Source organism: Microcebus murinus, chromosome 20 (genome assembly GCF_040939455.1).
Source record: "Microcebus murinus isolate Inina chromosome 20, M.murinus_Inina_mat1.0, whole genome shotgun sequence".
Classification (NCBI taxonomy): domain Eukaryota; kingdom Metazoa; phylum Chordata; class Mammalia; order Primates; family Cheirogaleidae; genus Microcebus; species Microcebus murinus.
In genome coordinates this window covers 26,747,657-26,765,355 of record NC_134123.1, presented here as the reverse complement: position 1 = coordinate 26,765,355, position 17,699 = coordinate 26,747,657, and the positions used below count along the sequence as shown (strand labels likewise).

At 39.6% G+C, this 17,699-nt stretch overlaps 1 protein-coding gene across 1 annotated transcript in view; it reads left to right on the top strand.

Annotated features, from left to right (window-relative positions):
• The window catches only part of ADAMTS18 (ADAM metallopeptidase with thrombospondin type 1 motif 18), a 124,888-nt gene that overhangs the window by 72,670 nt on the left and 34,519 nt on the right, over positions 1–17,699 (top strand). Inside the window, exons 11-16 of the mRNA XM_020282703.2 lie at positions 1,954–2,049; positions 6,222–6,370; positions 12,193–12,365; positions 14,864–14,994; positions 15,799–15,922; positions 16,653–16,897. Coding sequence (XP_020138292.2) covers positions 1,954–2,049; positions 6,222–6,370; positions 12,193–12,365; positions 14,864–14,994; positions 15,799–15,922; positions 16,653–16,897 — 918 coding nt within the window. The remainder of the gene's footprint in view (positions 1–1,953; positions 2,050–6,221; positions 6,371–12,192; positions 12,366–14,863; positions 14,995–15,798; positions 15,923–16,652; positions 16,898–17,699) is intronic.

The window sequence follows — 17,699 nt, the reverse complement described above, 5'->3', positions numbered from 1 at the left end:
GTGTGTGTGTGTGTGTGTGTGTGTGTGTGTAATACTTCTCAGCATGTTCTCGCTGTGTTTTCTAACTGTAAAATCTATATTAAGTAGAATGCTTGGTGAATGGGGTGCCCGGTTAATTGATTTTCAGGGTTACAACAAGTAACCACAAAAATCACTTTTTTTTCTCTCCCCGGTTGTTAATATTTTCCCACAAAATGTATATGTTCACATTTCAGCCTTAGTAAATAGAAGGTGACAAACAATATGGAATCACTTTGATCTTTCATGGTGTTTCATGACGTTCCATTAGTGACATGATGCTGAGCACTACCTGTAACTATTTGAGCTGGAAGTAGTCTGTTTGGGGGTTCAGTCCCCTTTATAGACAGGGAGCTGGGGCCTGGAGAAGGGGAGCAGCCTTCAGGACCTTTGCAAACCACTTTGGTGCCACAGTGTGGGCCATAGATGTGAGAGCAAGTTAGTTTATGCCTGTAGGCAAAAGGAACCATCTGTGGCTTGAGTATGGTAAAGTGCATACTTGTCAGTTTTTAGCCCTAGAAACTTGATAAGGCTCAGAAACCAAACTATTTTGTATTGTGACCTTAAAATGGAGAGCCTTGCCAATCAGTGGCAAATCCAGATCCAGCGCGGTGGTTAAGTTACTGGACTCTGAAATAAAGCCAGTTCGAGTCCCACTTTTGTCACTGGCCCAGCTGTGTGTCTCGTCTCGATGACTTTGAAAGTCGACAGCTTGCTCAGTTTCCTCTGCTAAATGAGTTGAAATGAACAATTACTTTCTGCCACAAAAATGGTAGTAACAGTATTAGTTTCCTATCAGTATTGTAATACATTTCCACGAACTTAGTGTGACTTGAAACAACATAATTTATCATCTTAGAGTGCTGGAGATAGACATCTGAAATGGCTAAAATCAAGGTGTCAGCAGACTTGTGTTCCATTGGGAGATTTTCTGGGGGAGGCATTTCCTTGCTGTTTGCAGCTTCCAGAAGCTGCCCGTACTCCTTGGCTCACAGCCCTTCCCTCCATTTTCAAAGCCAGCACCATCCTTGTGGATCTTCCTCAAGTAGTGATCTCTCTGGTTCTCTTGTGTCTTCTCCTTTCCCATTTAAGGACCCTTGCAACTACCCTAGACCCACCTGAAAAACTTAGGATAGTCTCTCCCCACCTCAAGATCAATTGATTAGCGTCCTGTATTGCATCTGCAACTTTAATTCTCCTTTGCTACATAACCTCACATGTTCACAGGTTCCAGGACTAAGCTGTGGACATCTTTGGGGGGGGTGCTATTCTGCCTACCATAGTCTACAATGAAAATTAAATTAGTTCATGGGTCTAGCGTAAGAAACAAATTGTCTAAATGCTTGAGTATTGCAAGAAAGATGAAGAAGGTAATGATGAGGATGATGATGATAGCCAATATTTGGGGGACTGCGTGCGCCAGGCAAAATCATCACTTGGTGTGTATTTTGTCATTCATCCTTGAGAACCACTTTATAGCACCAAGTGCTCATTTTATCCATGTTTTGTAGGTGAGGAAACTACAATGTAAAGGAATTCTGTGACATGTCCATAGGGCGTGCATCCTGGCATTCAGGATGAAGATGTGAATCAGACTTGCTTTATTCCACTCTTGGCCTAGTCTCTTACATGGGCTATCATTAGAAACCAGATCTCTTAGCTCCAAGCAAAGTGCTCACTGAATTGTTAATAATTGTTGCTCTCTTCTAGCCAGTACGTGTTGCACATGAATATCTAGGTACTTTAGAAACCTTCTGCTTATACAGTTGCTAGGACGTATCCTGTTATGTTGATACCACCAACTTCACTTGCCTCAACTTTCTGAATAATTTGTCTGCTTTCAGCCACCCCAAAATAGGATATTGTGTATAAGATCTTTGAATGTTTTCAATTTCATTGTGTCATCACCTTCACCAGCCCCTTCTTTCCTTCCAGGACATTTGCAAATCACTCTGGTGTCACCGAGTGGGCCATAGATGTGAGACCAAGTTTATGCCTGCAGCGGAAGGGACCGTTTGTGGCTTGAGTATGGTAAACTGCATACTTGTTAGTTTTTAGCCCTGGAAACTCGATAAGGTGTAGAAACCAAACTATTTGTATTGTGACCTTAAAATGGAGAGCTTTGGCTGCATATATTTTCTGACTTCTCATTAAAATAACCGAGTTTATTTAGCAGTGGTTATAGAAATGTAATGCCAATATAACTCAGTTAGCTCAATTATTTAAGGAGAAGATGTTTTTGTTTTTAGAGTGTTTTTGTTTTGTTTGTTTTTATAGAGAAGGCTTGTGTCAAAATAGCTCTATTTCAATGAGCTAATAGGTTTCATTGCTTATTGTTTGCCTTTTAAACTTGCTGAGATGTCCCCGTTAGTAGTAAAGAAATGACTGTCCTTCCAGACCATGGACTCTGCTACTCACCCCACCTCATAGGACCTGCCACTGAACTGCCGACACACCCAAAACATTCCTGTCGCTTGTAGTGACTTTCCTATTGAGGGGTAAGAGGCAGCTGAGTCAAGCTTGTACTACCATGAGGGCTTTTTGCTAAGGAGCATTTTCAGCCCTAAGTACTTTCTCCCTTTCAGAAGATTATAGGAGATCACTGTGTTTTGAATGAAGAACTCTCATGCATTGGCTTCTCTTTTTCTTCTTTCTCCAGTAGACTCTGGAGAAAGAGGTGCACTTGGAGTATTAGTAAATGATTCAGCTCTGCAGATAGAGGACCTATAAATGAAGAGAGGGAATGACATGTTACAGGTTTGCTGGTCTCAATTATTAGCTCTTTCTCAAGGCAATGCAAGCCTGTATAGAAGAATCAGTCATGTAAAGTGATTTCAATTCTACAATAATTTATTGACTACCAGATATTGGGGACAGGAGACTCTGGGAATATAGATGTGAATAGAACTCAGCCCTGTACCTTCAAGAATTTATAATCCAGTTGGAGAAACCAATGGAGAAGCCAGTAACTGTAATTCTCTTTTTAAACACACCTTCTTTATGCAATAATTGCCATGTAGATCCAGATGAAATGGGGGATGAGTCTCGGTTTGGAATTAGGTAGGCGCTTACCTGCAAGGAGTGGGTGCACCAGGATGGTTATTGCAGTTTGCAGTTCTTCCGTTGGATGAGAGGAAGGGGAGAGACTTTTCAGAGAGAGGCCAACAGTAGAGACAAAGGCACAGTTGCATGAAAATAATGGATTTTCTGCAAATGCTTTCTGATATATGTAAGAACATTTATTTAATATCTCTTAAAAGATTTATAATTTTTAACTCTATTATTTTTTTTAAAACAAACATTTTGAAAATTGGGGAGTTATGTGCAATTTTCAATCAGATGTACTCATCTTGGGAAACTGCAGTAAGGACTCTCATTGAAAATATGAATAGAAGTGTTGTAGCTGTGAATGGTACAAAACAATGAATTCATTGAATAATCGAAAGTATAAATAACTCCACATTTTTGCTTTTGAAAATTTAGAACTCATAACTGGAGGATGAAGGGGCATTTTCTTTTATTAAAAAAGCAAAAGCATTAAATACAAGAAGGGCTATGTAAGAAAACATTGATATAAAGAAGAAAATGAGTAATATGTAACATAGGTTGTTACATAAATTACATCAATGCACCAAAGATCTAAGTTTCATGGAGATTAAAATGCACCTACATTAGGCTTCAGTAAGCAGAACATGAGATAAATCAAGCCAGAAGTTAGAAGGCAAATGTCCTAATACCACTACCCACCCCCAAATATTTTAAAACACCAGGCTGTAGTTATCCACTGGTGGAAAGCCCTCACCCATGAGATCACCCTCAGCAGCAAGCATCCTGATTCGATCCATCCATCCTCACTGCACCAGAATGGTTATTGCATTCATAGACGTGGTCCTCGACTCTTCCTTCACCAGGGAGTGTAATTGGTTATTTATTAGACTGTCAGCTCCATGAGGACCAGGACCTGGCCTTTCCTTGTGTTTTACTTGGAGTGTCTGGCACAAAGCAGCAGGTGCTTGATGTTTTGTTTGTTCCTTTGTAACTGGAGCCCAAGTGTATCCTTCCCCTTCCTTCTCTTGTGCCTTATCCTTCATCCGTATTTACACTGTGAATACTCAGCAAACGTGAGAGGATGTCAAAGCCACCTACTTTTATCTAGAGACGTGTGCGCAAGGAAAGAAAGGTTTATGCGTGACATGCTGTCTAGTAAGAGGTGTACTGGCCAGGTCATGGCCATTCTTTTTGAAATTCGAAGTAGCACTATAAATATGTATGTACGGATAGATGGATAAAATTATGTGCATACATATTTGATATTTAAATTTTTAGAATTTTATACATACAGGTGAATGTGTGCATGTCTGTGTATATTCCTACATATAGTCCTGCTTTCTACACTGATTGAAAAGCCAGAAGGAAACCATTGCTCAGCAGCCTAACCTAACACTAGTGTTAATACTGAAATCATAGAAAGTCAAATGAATTGAATGATGGGAAGAGATCTTAAAACCACATTTCCAAAAAAGACATTAGATTAGAACTAAGATACATTGGTCAATAATTTGCCTCTGAGATGAGAAGTTGAATGTGTCCCACTTTAGGAGCTTTGGAAACTGAGTTAAATCTAGTCTTTCCTACTTTTTAGCTATTTGGGTAGTTTGTGAGACTCTGAGCAAGTGAGTTGTTTCTTTGCTAAATTCCTCTCATCTAGAAAATAGCTTTTAATTCCTAAATGCTTTGCAAGGATTATATGAGATACTGCATGTGAAGTTCTTTGCACCATTTTGGGCATATAGAATCAACTTAATAAACTATAGCTGCTGCTGCTGCTTTTACTCCTGTTCTTGTTGTCTATTATTATTATTAATTTTGTCTCAGCCACTGAGCTTAGTCCAATAGAGTCCCTGTAATTTCTGGTAGGGAAGATGCATGCTTATGGTAGACAAAATCCTCAAATGACCGATTGTTTTCCCCCCAAAACTGTTTAACAATGTTACATGATTTCGTGTAAACTCTGAAATGGCACTTAATCCAAGGAAAACAAAAATTAAAAACAGAAGAATTAATCAGCACATGGCAATAATTTGAAGAAAGGAAGCAATATCTTAACCTAGACAAAGTGCACTAGCAACCAAGCCACACAATAAACAGCCACGAAGCCAAATGTATCACGGGGGAAAATTGAAGATTTGAAAGTCAAACAACCTTCCCATAATTCTGTAACCAAACACCCCCACTCCTTGTCAAAAGCTGGCATGATCCAAACTCCAGCCCTTTGCATCTAATTGCAGAAGCTTTTAGGAAAGAGCACAGTTCTGCTAAGTCATGCATAACTTGCTCATAATAAAAGCACCACAGGAAAAAAAAGAAAAAAAAAAAAAAAACCCACTACCAGAGGCTAATGCAACCCCGAGAGAGAGATGACCAGCAAAGTCTGGAATTTATTACAAAGGCAAACTAAAATGGAAAGGTTAGTTACAGAAAACAGCTCTCACCCTAGATTGTACAGACCACACGGGCAAGTGAAAGACCCACAGCTAATTCATCAAAGACAGTGAAAGAGCACAAAGCCATCAGAGGGTCTGAAGAAGGGACCTTTTAATATACACAAAAGAACAAAGGACTTTATCAGAAGAGTACAATTTGTGCAGACCAAAAGTTATTCAGTTTCCCAGGAAATGCCCTATTATAGTGATGGTTTGATACAAGCTGAAATCTAATAATGCATGTATAATTGTATCTATTTTTATGATGACATAATCATTCAAAATAACAAGTTGTGTTACTATCTTAACAATTGTTTCTCCTTGAGTGAATGATCCAAATTGTTCTTTAAGTAGCATTGTTTCTAAGTGCCGAGGGAGGCTCCCTTGTGATTTTGTCTGTGCTGACACCATTGGCTGTTAGGTGGAATCTTACCTGAATATTTCACCTCAACAGCTCACAAAGCATGAAATACTCAGCCTGTTGGTAAGAGATGCTCCTTCTCTCTAGATGTCAATCTTCGAAAATGCTTGCAGAAAATGCGGAGTAGCTTTGTGTATACAAAGCCCTGCAAAGCAAAGGACTCTATCAAGTCATGCATTTTCATTTTTTCCCCCAACAGATTCATTTTTTTTCTGTTACTGTGTGGGTGTTTGCATCTCCCTGTGCTTTTCCAGGTGTTCTGTAACAGTGACCACGTACGTAACCCTTTTTTTTCACAGTGGTGTCGGCAAGGCCAGTGCGTGAAGTTTGGGGAGCTGGGGCCACGACCCATCCACGGCCAGTGGTCCGCCTGGTCGAAGTGGTCAGAATGTTCCCGGACGTGCGGTGGAGGAGTGAAGTATCAAGAGAGACACTGCAACAACCCCAAGTAAGGCTCCAACAGAAAGTCCGTCTTTGTAAGGCATTAACCTTCAGCCTGTAACACGCCGTTTGTGAGTGTGGTTTTCTTCCCTCCGGTTAATAGCAATCAGCCAGGGTTTCACTGTTTGCATGTAAAGGCTGTGTGTGCTGGGGGGGAAGGTGTGGTGGTGGACAGAAACCACAAAAAAACAGCAAAGGAGTGATTCTATATGTGAATATGACGATCGAGAATGCCAGTAATAGCCTGAGCTATTTTCTTAATCTAAACTAGGGTTATACAGTCATACAGTCAAATACTTGTGATATTATGGAACAGAGAAGCTTGGCTGGCATAAGGTGTGTGTGTGTGTGTGTGTGTGTGTGTGTGTGTGTGTGTGTGTGTGTGTGTGTATGTCTCAGGCTGCTGAACTCGAGAAAGTATGCTGATCTTTGCCTTGCAGGAATGTACATCAGCAAGTGTTGACAGATTTGCCTGACTTTTCAGGAGAAACTAGAAATACCAAAAAAAAAAAAAAATGTTGCATGTGAAACTTCCCAATTGTTAAAATACTGACAACAAATTCAATTTTCTTGAAAAACAAAACAAAACAAAACACTGACGACTAATACAAATCATCTGTGGGCTGACATTGGCCTGTGGTCACCTGCCGGTCACCTGGTTGTCCTGGAGTCTGAACTGTGCTCTGTGAACTTGAAGGTGGTTTTATGTTCCCTTTTATGTGCTCGAACTCCCACACGAAACACGTGTGAGACGTCTATTTTCTAATTGGCAGGGTGATGTAGAAAGGACTGAGGTTTTGGAGATAGACTCTAAATCCTGCGTCTGCCACTTCTAGACTGTGTGGCTTTGGGAAAGCTACTTGACCTGGGTTTATGTATAAAATAGAGGGGATAACGTCCAAAGGTCAGGGGAGGATTGTCGGTTGCACCCATAGGATGCCTGGTGGACCGGAAGTATCCAGTGGATGTTCAACAGAAGGGTCTGGGCTCTGTGTGGTGGTCATCGTCTTCGTCCCAACATCACCAGGAGGACGGGTGATCAGAAGGTCATCATCAGAAGATCAGCCCACAGAAGCAGGGGGAAGAGGCAGATGTCTTACTGATGAAACTGGAGTTTGGAGAATGCGATGGAGTGAGAAGACTGTGTTGGGATCTTGCAAGACGGGATTAACTCTTACAACACAGCTCACATGGCTGCATAGTACAGAGATTAATAACTGGATGCTGAAGCTGGACAACCTGGTTGACATCCTGGCTGTGCCATTTCCTAGCTGTGTAGCCAAAAATCCCACAACTGAGTCTTCCTGCTCCAGATCCTCATGTATAAAAATAGGGTGATGATGATACCACCTACATCACCTGAGTTAATACTCATAAAGTGGTTTTAAACAGGGTTTGGCCCATTCTAAGCATTGCATAGATGTGTAAATTGAGAAATTAAATCATGACACTAGAGCAAAAGGAAATTTTAAAAGAGGCAAATGGTACTTCGTCTGAGTCAGCAGTCTGAACTGGCTAAAAAAGCTACGTTTTTTTTGACTTCCAAGATATAAGGCAGGGTTTGGAGTTACTTTGACCATGATGCATTAGGTGCTACTTGGGATGTCTGAGGCTGAAAGAGGGCTTTTCAGCTTTAGCGTTATTGACATGGGCTGGAAAAATCTTGGTTTTTTGGTGGGGGAGGGGTGTTCTGTATGTTGTAGGATGTTTAGCAGTATCTTTGGCCTTGACCCACTAAATGCCAGTAGGGTCATTCTCCATCCTCCCACCCTTGAAAATCGTGACAACCACAAATGTCTCTGGACATTGCCACATGTTGTATAGCAGGAAATATCATCCCTGGTTGAGACTCACTGATCTAATCAGACCCATTCCTTGTGTGTAATAGTAGCAATGTTGGTGATGCACTTGCAACCAATATACCAGGTTATTAAAACCACCCTCCTAATACTTTGAATGCAGCCTGTGTCTTAAATAGAATTGTTAAAATCATTATATTACTGTACATTTTTGAAGCATAGAACATGGATCTGGTTTTCATACATCACGACATTTTAAAATCTCAGTATTTTCCCAAGAAAGAAATAGATTACCTAATTTAATAGCTCTGCTAGTAAAGCACATGAATGACACTCCTGGGATTTAAATTAAAACCTCTCTCTTGTCTGTAGGATTGAGAACTCACATTATAATAGGGCATTGTTCATGGAAATATCACATGGTAATTTTAGGGATGCCTAATACAAGAAGTAATCACTAAAGTATTTCCACTTGGTGTGCAGTGTTATCGTTTTAAACAAGATTAAAGATAATTAGGATACTGTTTACTTTATGCATGAGCTGCAAATAAAACAAGTAGATGATAGGCCGTCCCAAGACAATTGAATTAATTGTTCTCTCTCTGTTCTTATTTCACTTTGTTGTAGTAACACGCTGCTTTTTTTCCCCTCCCTGTTTCAAGTTACAGATTTCTTTCTCACTTTAGGTTAAGCATTTGGTTCTGTTCATATCACTCAGCCTTACCATTTTCATTTTCTCATCTGTGAAGCAGTATGAGGTTTCTATTTCATATAACGATTTTTTTTTGCCAGAACGTATTTTGTTTCATAAAAAATTCTTGGCTGATATATGATGTATCCAATTTTTTTGAGTTTTAAAAGAGTTAAAGGTTATCTGGCTTTTGGAATAGCCAATGCCAGGCCCATGGAACCCTCCTTTTCTTCCCCACGTGTGTGGTAGATAATTTTAATTAATCGAAGCCCTGTTTTCTGCTGAGCCCTGCTATGCCTGAGAAACATCTCAAAACAACACCTCTCCAGGTATTTTTGCTCCTGATCCGGTTAGAGCTGACACATGAGTTGGAACCTGCTGGATAATCCAGTTATTTTACAGTTGGGTGACCAGGGGAGGAAGAGGGTCCCATTCATAGCAGCAGCCTTTGCTCAGGTCCCCATCCTGTTAATGGCAGAGGTAGATTAAGATCCCCCGCAGTTTTAGTACTTTGACATTTTTTCTGGTCCCTATCACAGTGTAAGAAAGCCTAGTGAAATTCCTATGAACTTTGTTCAAGAAAATTATTAGTGATGTGCCAGGGTGTTCTAAAACTTTCCTAAAACATGAGTCTATTTGAGAAAATAGAATATACCACTTAATCTAATGCAGTTTAGCAAATGGAGTTAGGAGGGAAGTCATGGCTCTAGAATAATAACTGAGTCCGTTTTGTGGTGTGTGTTCCAACCAGTAACTTCAAGGCTCAGCTGGTCATTGGAATCACCAGGTGTACTTTATAAAACACTGATGTCTAGATCTTCCATATTACACATTCTTACTGGGAAAGTCTGTGGAGGGATCCAGAAATCTGTATAAATATATGCACATTTAACAGAGCTACTCAAGTAGCTCATCTAACCCACATAATTATTTGTAGTCAGTCAACATAATTACTGTAGCTAACATAAGTAGTCTAATATAAAGATAAAATTGTGTGTCTAGCTTTTTGTTTTCTGTATTTGTTGTTAATTTTAAATAACTTCTTACACCAAAGGATATCCTGGTAGCATTTTGTGTTCATTTATCCTAACCCTCTTGTTCAAAGCTGTAGAAGAAATACACCTGTATTGGAAAATTTTATGGAAAAGCCCAGATTCTTGGCAGCCATGACTTTTGATCCCTTTACGCTTATCCCATAATTAAAAATGAAATGCATTCGTATATAAGAATGAGATCGCATAATACTTAGCACAGTGTTGGCACTTCTACAAAAGTATGAGGCACTTAAGAATAGTTATAATTTATGTGCACTCACCCTGCCCTAGATACTGCCCCTAAATCCTTTACAGTTAATTGTCACAATTGTCCCTAATTTACAGGGGAGGAGGTTAAATAAAAATTGCCCGAAGTGAAACTGGAAAGAGGTGAGAACCCTGTATTTAAAGCAGGGTCTGTGGCTCGTCGTGAAAGGCCAGCTCTCTGACCATCATGTCGTACCGTGACTTTCTTTTTTATCCTATACTTGCCCCGATGGCCTCGCTGAGTTTATTGCCAGCATAGCAGGGCAGAAAAAGAATCCTGGACAGCGTCCAAAGGACTGAGCTTGAGTTCCGTGCGCTCTCTAGATGCACGACCTTCATTCACCAAGTTTTATGAGCTCTGCCAGCCATTTTTCACTTCATGTATAAAATGAGTGGATGGCTGTAGAAGCTTGGATGTCTTTTCTGTTGCAAGTTCTAAAAAAGTTGAAGAAGTGGTCACTTTGTGGTCACTTTCACTTCATTAACTATGTATAGTCAAAATGAGTGTTATTTGTCAGATCTCCAATAGAAAGTGTTAAACTGAGAAGTTAGCTTTTAATATGCCTTGTAAAGATGACCAGGCTAACACAGGATACTTTAAGATTTTTCTATTAATAGATGCTGTTTAGCTGATAATTTAAGAAGTCTTCAGGGATTTGATTTATTGCAATGGCTGCTGCATGTTTAAGTAGTTGCTCTGGAATGTTTAGAACTAGCATAAAAGTCTCATTCTGGCAATGTCGCACTTGCCATTTCTGTTGAATCCATTTTAGCGTGCAGTTGCAGAAGGACTGCATAGCATATGCCGGAGCATATCCAGAGGTGTTTTATAGCATGCTTGTGCTTCCTGAAGAGGCAAGGAATTTTATTCACATAAATTTATTAACCCAGAGCCTCCTTTCATATTATGTGTTGGCATCAAATTTTTTTTTTATTTCGGCATATTATGGGGGTACAGATTTTAAGGTTTCAATAAATGCCCTTCCCCCCCTCCCCCCACAAGTGTGAGTTTCCAGCATGACCATCCCCCAGATGGTGCACATCTCACTCATTATGTATGTATATACCCACCATGGCATCAAATTTTTATCTAAGATTATCCACCATGGAGTTTCAGCCTTTAGAGAGAACACCAAAAAGCGAGGAATGAAAGCAATTGCTTTTTGCATGGAGGAAGCTAGATGAGATGTTGTTGGTAATTTTCAGTGTGGTTAGGCTCTTTTTGCCTTGATTTTGCTGTCTGCTTTTTGCAGATTGGAATCTGCCTACCAAGATCTTAAAGCATTTGGCATCAGATCGTAATTATTTCTGTTCTCATGGAATTCCCTACTCTGGAAATCCATTTCCCATTGTGGTTGGCAGGAAGGGATAAGGCCACCTGCAAAGTTAAAAAAAACCCACGATGCTTATGAAAACCAAGAGAATGCTTTCCCTCAGAGTTTAGAATCAATAAGAATAAAGTGTACCAGAGTCAGATAATAACCAGAATTTCATCTCAATTAGTAACAAAGCTGGATGGGAGGACATAGCGAGTGAATGTCACTTTCTGTTCCATCTCCCCAGTGTCCTCAATTGTTACGTAGTAGCAGGTGTGCCGGAATAAGGGTGTAGAGTTTATGCAGCACACAACCACAAATATACATGAATAAGAACGTTTAGGTGGATTTATGGATTTCCCTAACACAGGAGGTAATAGGAGTTTCAAGAATAACCTTTCATCAGTTTTCAAGGATATCAACACAATGTAAAAATTGGATCAGGGATGGTAAGTACATTTGATCTAGCATGCTACTTCCAATTAACAAGCAGTGGTAAAGAAAGAAAGGAAAAAAGAATTCCCTGATTGGTTATGTCTACCATAGATGCAGGAAGAGATACAGGCAGTTGTTCGTATGCTACGTATGTCCATTCCTGTAATCGACATACATAGCTGCACACGCTATGGCAATGCTTATCTGAATTGGACCTCCTTGTATCATTGCATGTGACAAATAGCTGCCTGACTGCTAGCATTAAGGTTCTTTTATTGTGTTTTTAGGCCTCAGTACGGTGGCAAGTTCTGTCCAGGTTCTAGCCGTATTTATCAGCTGTGCAACATTAACCCTTGTAATGAAAACAGCTTGGATTTTCGAGCCCAGCAATGTGCAGAATATAACAGCAAACCCTTCCGCGGATGGTTCTACCAGTGGAAACCGTATACGAAAGTGGAAGGTAATTTGGTCTCCGTGACACTCAAATAAATATGTCTCTGTGTGGATGATGATATGAAGGAACAAGCACAGGAGAAATTGATGCCTCTATGAAAGAATTTCAGTGTTTACCTTTCATTCCCCCAGACCTGTCCTGGCCCAGTTTTTTCATCCCATGGGTTTTGTTTATTTTTTGACACTTTTTTTTTTTCCCCATAAGATACCCCTTGTCTCCCACATCTGTAAGCCAAAGGGTTCATGTGTTTGGAATGTAGTTAGTTTTCTCCAGTTACCTTTGACATTTTGGCAATGAAGTCTCCCAGGGATGCTAATTGAAATTGGTATGAATTGTGCAGACCCCAAACTCGTGAAATCATATATACCCCATAGAGACGCCATACTCAGTAACTGACATGTCAGATGATTACAAGTATGGGGAGGCCTGTTTGTAGGGTGCGTGCGTGCACATAGACACACAGGATCATGAATAAAAATGATCTTGATACTAGGTTCTAAGTACTTATTATAACTTAAAGTTATGGCATATACTTTACTTTTTAAATTTGTTTTAACTTGTGGTAAATATTCAAACATTTATTTTAGTTACAACAGAAGAATTTAATGTAGTTTCTGTTACCTGTGTAGAATGAGCTGTCACTATTCTAGTGTTTTCTATCATTGACATCCACTTGATTTATCCAAACCTATCCATGCTCCAGTGAAAAGGATATATGTGAATCCCAACTGCGCATGTGCAGAATGGGAAGAGACTAAATTTGATGACAATTCATGGACTGTTCCTATGGAAAAGCTCAAAATGAACCTATATTATCAGCCATCATAAAGGAAGTTAATGTCGTTACAGACAGCATTATAACGAGTAGAGCCTCCAACTCAAGAGAGAGAGAGGGGTAGTGCAACTGTGCTCTACACCAGCCCAGCCATTTCAGAAGCATGGATCTGGTTTTGGATCATGAACCCTCCATGAATGCATGAGGAGAAGGTTAAATCAGTTTTGTCATTTGGAAAGTGTTTTCTGGTTCCAAAGTTCTTTCACGAATTCTGTTGCAGTTTTCACTAAGTAGAGAAGATGCCATTTCAGTCATTCACACCGCAGGTGTTGACTGAGCTCTTTCTAGGAGACACTGTGCAACGTGCCCAGGAGCGTACACTGGATAAAACATAGACCCCAGCCTTAGGATCCCACATCCTAGTGGAGGCAGACAGGAAAGTTAAAGCGTTCTGGTCCCTCCTTGTCTCCTTTTGACACTTACAGAAGAGACTGACCCTGATTTGAAGGTCTCATGACTTTTCTGCAGTTTAAGAAGCACAAGGGGAAACTTTACTCATAAATGTAGGCGGTCTTTATCCCACAGTAGTGAGCTTTTTCGTTCTTGATTCCTTCTATGTTTCTCATCCAAAAATCTGTGCTGGAAAAGCCGTTTTCTAGAACTTGTCAATCCCTAGCAGTGATAGACAAAGGAAATCCAACTCTTTAATCTCATATGCAAAAATTAGGAGTCATTAAATTAAGCTGCTGTTTACAGACAACTCATAGGTGAGAGAGAAATTTATAATCTATTCACACATCTGCGTATTTGGACCGTAATTTAATTTTTTCACATTTAAGCTTGACTTTGCCTTTCTTTGGTTTTTTTTTTTTTTTTTTTTTTATGAAGTACAGCTATTTGCAAACTGTTTACACATTTGTTGAAAAACTGTTGTTAGGGATATTGCTCAGGGTCGCCCACGTAAGGTCTCATGTGAGAAGCATCATGTGGAAGTCCTGGCCAAAAGAGCTCTTTCTATTTGAGAAATTGGCATAGTAACTCCTTTCTGATAACAAGAGTTCTATAAATATATATTGTTTTCCTCTTGCCCCTGATACCAGAAACTACTCAGGGACTTAAGGGTAAATGAAACTTGTATTTTTTAGTCTTCAAGATTAGTTTATTTGATTCCTCTTCATTTTTATGATATGATTCCTCTGTATATGTTTTATAAACATATTTACTGACCATATGCCTTTTTTCAAAGTGCCTAATGCTTTTCCTCTTAACGGACTCAATAAATATCTAGAGTAATCCATGTCCTAAATCAGGGTCATCCAACTATGGCCTCTGGGCCAAATCTGATTTTTTTTTTTTAATCTTAAAGTTTTATTGGAATGGCAACACCCCTTCATGTATATAGGGCTCACGAAGGCTAAAATATTTATTATTGAGGGAGGCTTAGTACATGACCTACCAATTGTGTATGGTAACTATCGCAGAAAAATAACATTCTTATGTGTTAATATTAAATCAGTTTCATATGGGTTGTTAAGTGGGATTCATACATTTAAAAACCATATATTACATGTGCACACATACATGCACATCTACATATGAAACTGTATAACATTTGCCATTATGATGATGATAGCTTTCTAAGTAAATTGAATTCATCCTTTTGGCAGACATATCATTTTCCCGACAGTTTCTTCTTGATCACTTGCTACCTTCATCTCTTTGTTTCTAGAGGAAGATCGATGCAAACTCTACTGCAAGGCTGAGAACTTTGAATTTTTTTTTGCAATGTCTGGCAAAGTGAAAGACGGAACCCCTTGCTCCCCGAACAAAAATGACGTTTGTATTGATGGGATTTGTGAAGTAAGAGAACATTTCTGCTTTGGGGTATATGAGCTTGCTTGTGTTTCTTCATATCCAGTACATACTGTGGCAAGTGTTGTGAGATACTGTGTGTCTGAAGGACAGCAGGTGGCATGGGACAAAGGGTCAAATGCTCCATTTGGATGTAGGCACCATGTCTAAATTCCCCAGGTTAGTGTTTGCGTGACCTCTGTCCAGTTTTCTTAGTTTCTCTTTCACTCCATTTCCGTATATATATACATGGAAACCATATATCCTACTTTACATAGTAGTTGTAAAAATTAAATAAGATTATAAATAACAATGTTCCTTGCATGCTTACTAAGCACATTCACTACATGATTAGAACCTCACCAATGAATTTGGAAATAATACTACTTTCTCTTCCATTTTAATTTCACTTAATTTGAGTTATTTGATCCTTTAAGGGTGTGTGCATCTGTGCGCATGTGTATCATCCAACCTTTTTATGTTTTGGTCATAGCGCAGGCCTGAATAAGTTCACTTGGCATTAGAAGCAATGGTGACTTCTTGCTCTGCTATCACAGATGAAGGGTCTAAGCCTTATATAGGTTATGCAACTTGCCCAGTCATACGTCTGACAAAGACAGAGGAGGGATTTGAATCCCAAGTCAGTCAAACTTGAGATTGCCCTTGTTAGCCAGAAAAGCTGTACTGCCTCTGTAATGTTCTATAAATACAGAAAACCATGCACCACATGGCTTAGTTATTCTTAGCCATTGGCTTCTCTAATCTTTAATTTTTCTCTCTCTCTCTCTCTCTTTTTTTTTTTTTTTGTTACAGCCAGTAGGTTGTGATCATGAACTTGGCTCTAAAGCTGTTTCAGATGCATGTGGTGTTTGCAAAGGTGATAATTCGACTTGCAAGTTTTATAAAGGCCTATACCTCAACCAGAATAAAGCAAATGGTAAGAGATGCTGCCGTTTTGTTGCTCTTGCTAGTTAGACACAACTTTTGCTACTGAACAAGTTTGAGTCACACTCAATGTGGTTAAGCCTTTTACTAGTTCACCTGACACACATGTGACGATGGCTTTGGTCACTTGTGCAAGAGATGGAAGGAGTTTCATCAATATATTATGTCTCAGAAGTGTGTTAAATAAATGCCTTCCTAATTTATAGTTTTAATTTTCCAACCAAGAACCATGTATGCTTTGCATGCATTTATGAAGCAAAGACATGTATTGTGAAACTTACATGATCTTACACATAGTATCAGATAAATATTTGAGACCATTATGTACACATCTTGAGTAAAATTAAACTTTTTTGAGCCTGGTTTTCTGAATATCTCCATTGAGGATAAATAGGTCTAAATTTCTTCTAGGAAGACTAAAAAAAAAAGTGTTCTTGACTATCGTGGACTTCATTAGTCTAATTAGAATGGTGTGCGCCTGTCCATAAAAGCATGCTTGGTAAGACTTGGAAAAGCCACATTCCTTTTCTCTCTCTGGTGTTCTTACCCTTTGGAAAATGAAATTGTCTATCATGTTTATGTCATAGAGCAAGAATGAATATCACTTAATAATTTAAAAGCCTCACATATAAAAATGGACAGTACGTATTCCTGGGCATTGCTAGTTGCCTTTCTACAATGCACCGTGTGGAATACAAAAATGTTCTATTCTTTCCACTTAGAATATTATCCGGTGGTGGTCATTCCAGCTGGGGCCCGAAGCATTGAAATCCAGGAGCTGCAAATCTCCTCCAGTTACCTCGCAGTTCGAAGCCTCAGTCAAAAGTATTACCTCACGGGGGGCTGGAGCATCGACTGGCCTGGCGAGTTCCCCTTTGCCGGGACCACGTTCGAATACCAGCGCCCCTTCAACCGCCCAGAACGTCTGTATGCACCCGGGCCCACCAATGAGACGCTGGTCTTTGAAGTAAGTCACTTCGTTTATCTGGTTCTCGATGCTGCTTGCTATATTTGCAATGATGACTTCGATTGGAGCTAGCTTAAAGAAAAGTCCAGTCCTTATATTTCAAATGTGTCTCCTTAATAGGCTAAATTTCAACATGCAAAATGGAGACGACAGCAGTTCCATTTTGGGGAGGAGGATAGAAATCCAGTGGGCCTCCAAGAGAGCATGTTGGTTTTCATGTTTAGATGCTAGCCTTTCACCATTACTCTTGGCTCTCAAGAACTCCAAGGAATATGGCAGGAGTAGCATTTAGATACGGGAGTTTGTCTGTGTCTGTCATCTGAATGGTCCCTTGTAGCTATTCTTGATGTAGGTTAACCTGCCAAGGAGGCAGAATTACATAGTAGAGAAAAGGCCAGCTTGGGTCCCAGCAGAGTGTGGCCACACTAACCCACCATGACTCTGTAGCATGCAGCTTCCCCAGAAATAAGAAAAAAAAAATTAATGGGTGATAATAATTAAAACAAGCATCATATCTGCAAATGACTCTGCAAGACTATTATCATAGACACGTATTCTTTCATTCTTACACGTCTCAGAGTTTGCTTTTTTCCCATGTGTAAGATGGGGCTCATACAGGCAAGGGATTTGCTTCAGTTTGTGTATAAATGACACTGAGTGCCACTCGCTACACGTTTACACAGCCTGGCATGTTGGTCTTTCTGAGCTTCAATATCTTACCAGCAGAATTGGGGTAGAAAAATGACCTCACAGAATTGCCAGGAAAATAAGGAATCCATAGTGAAGAAAGGTTAAAAGACTT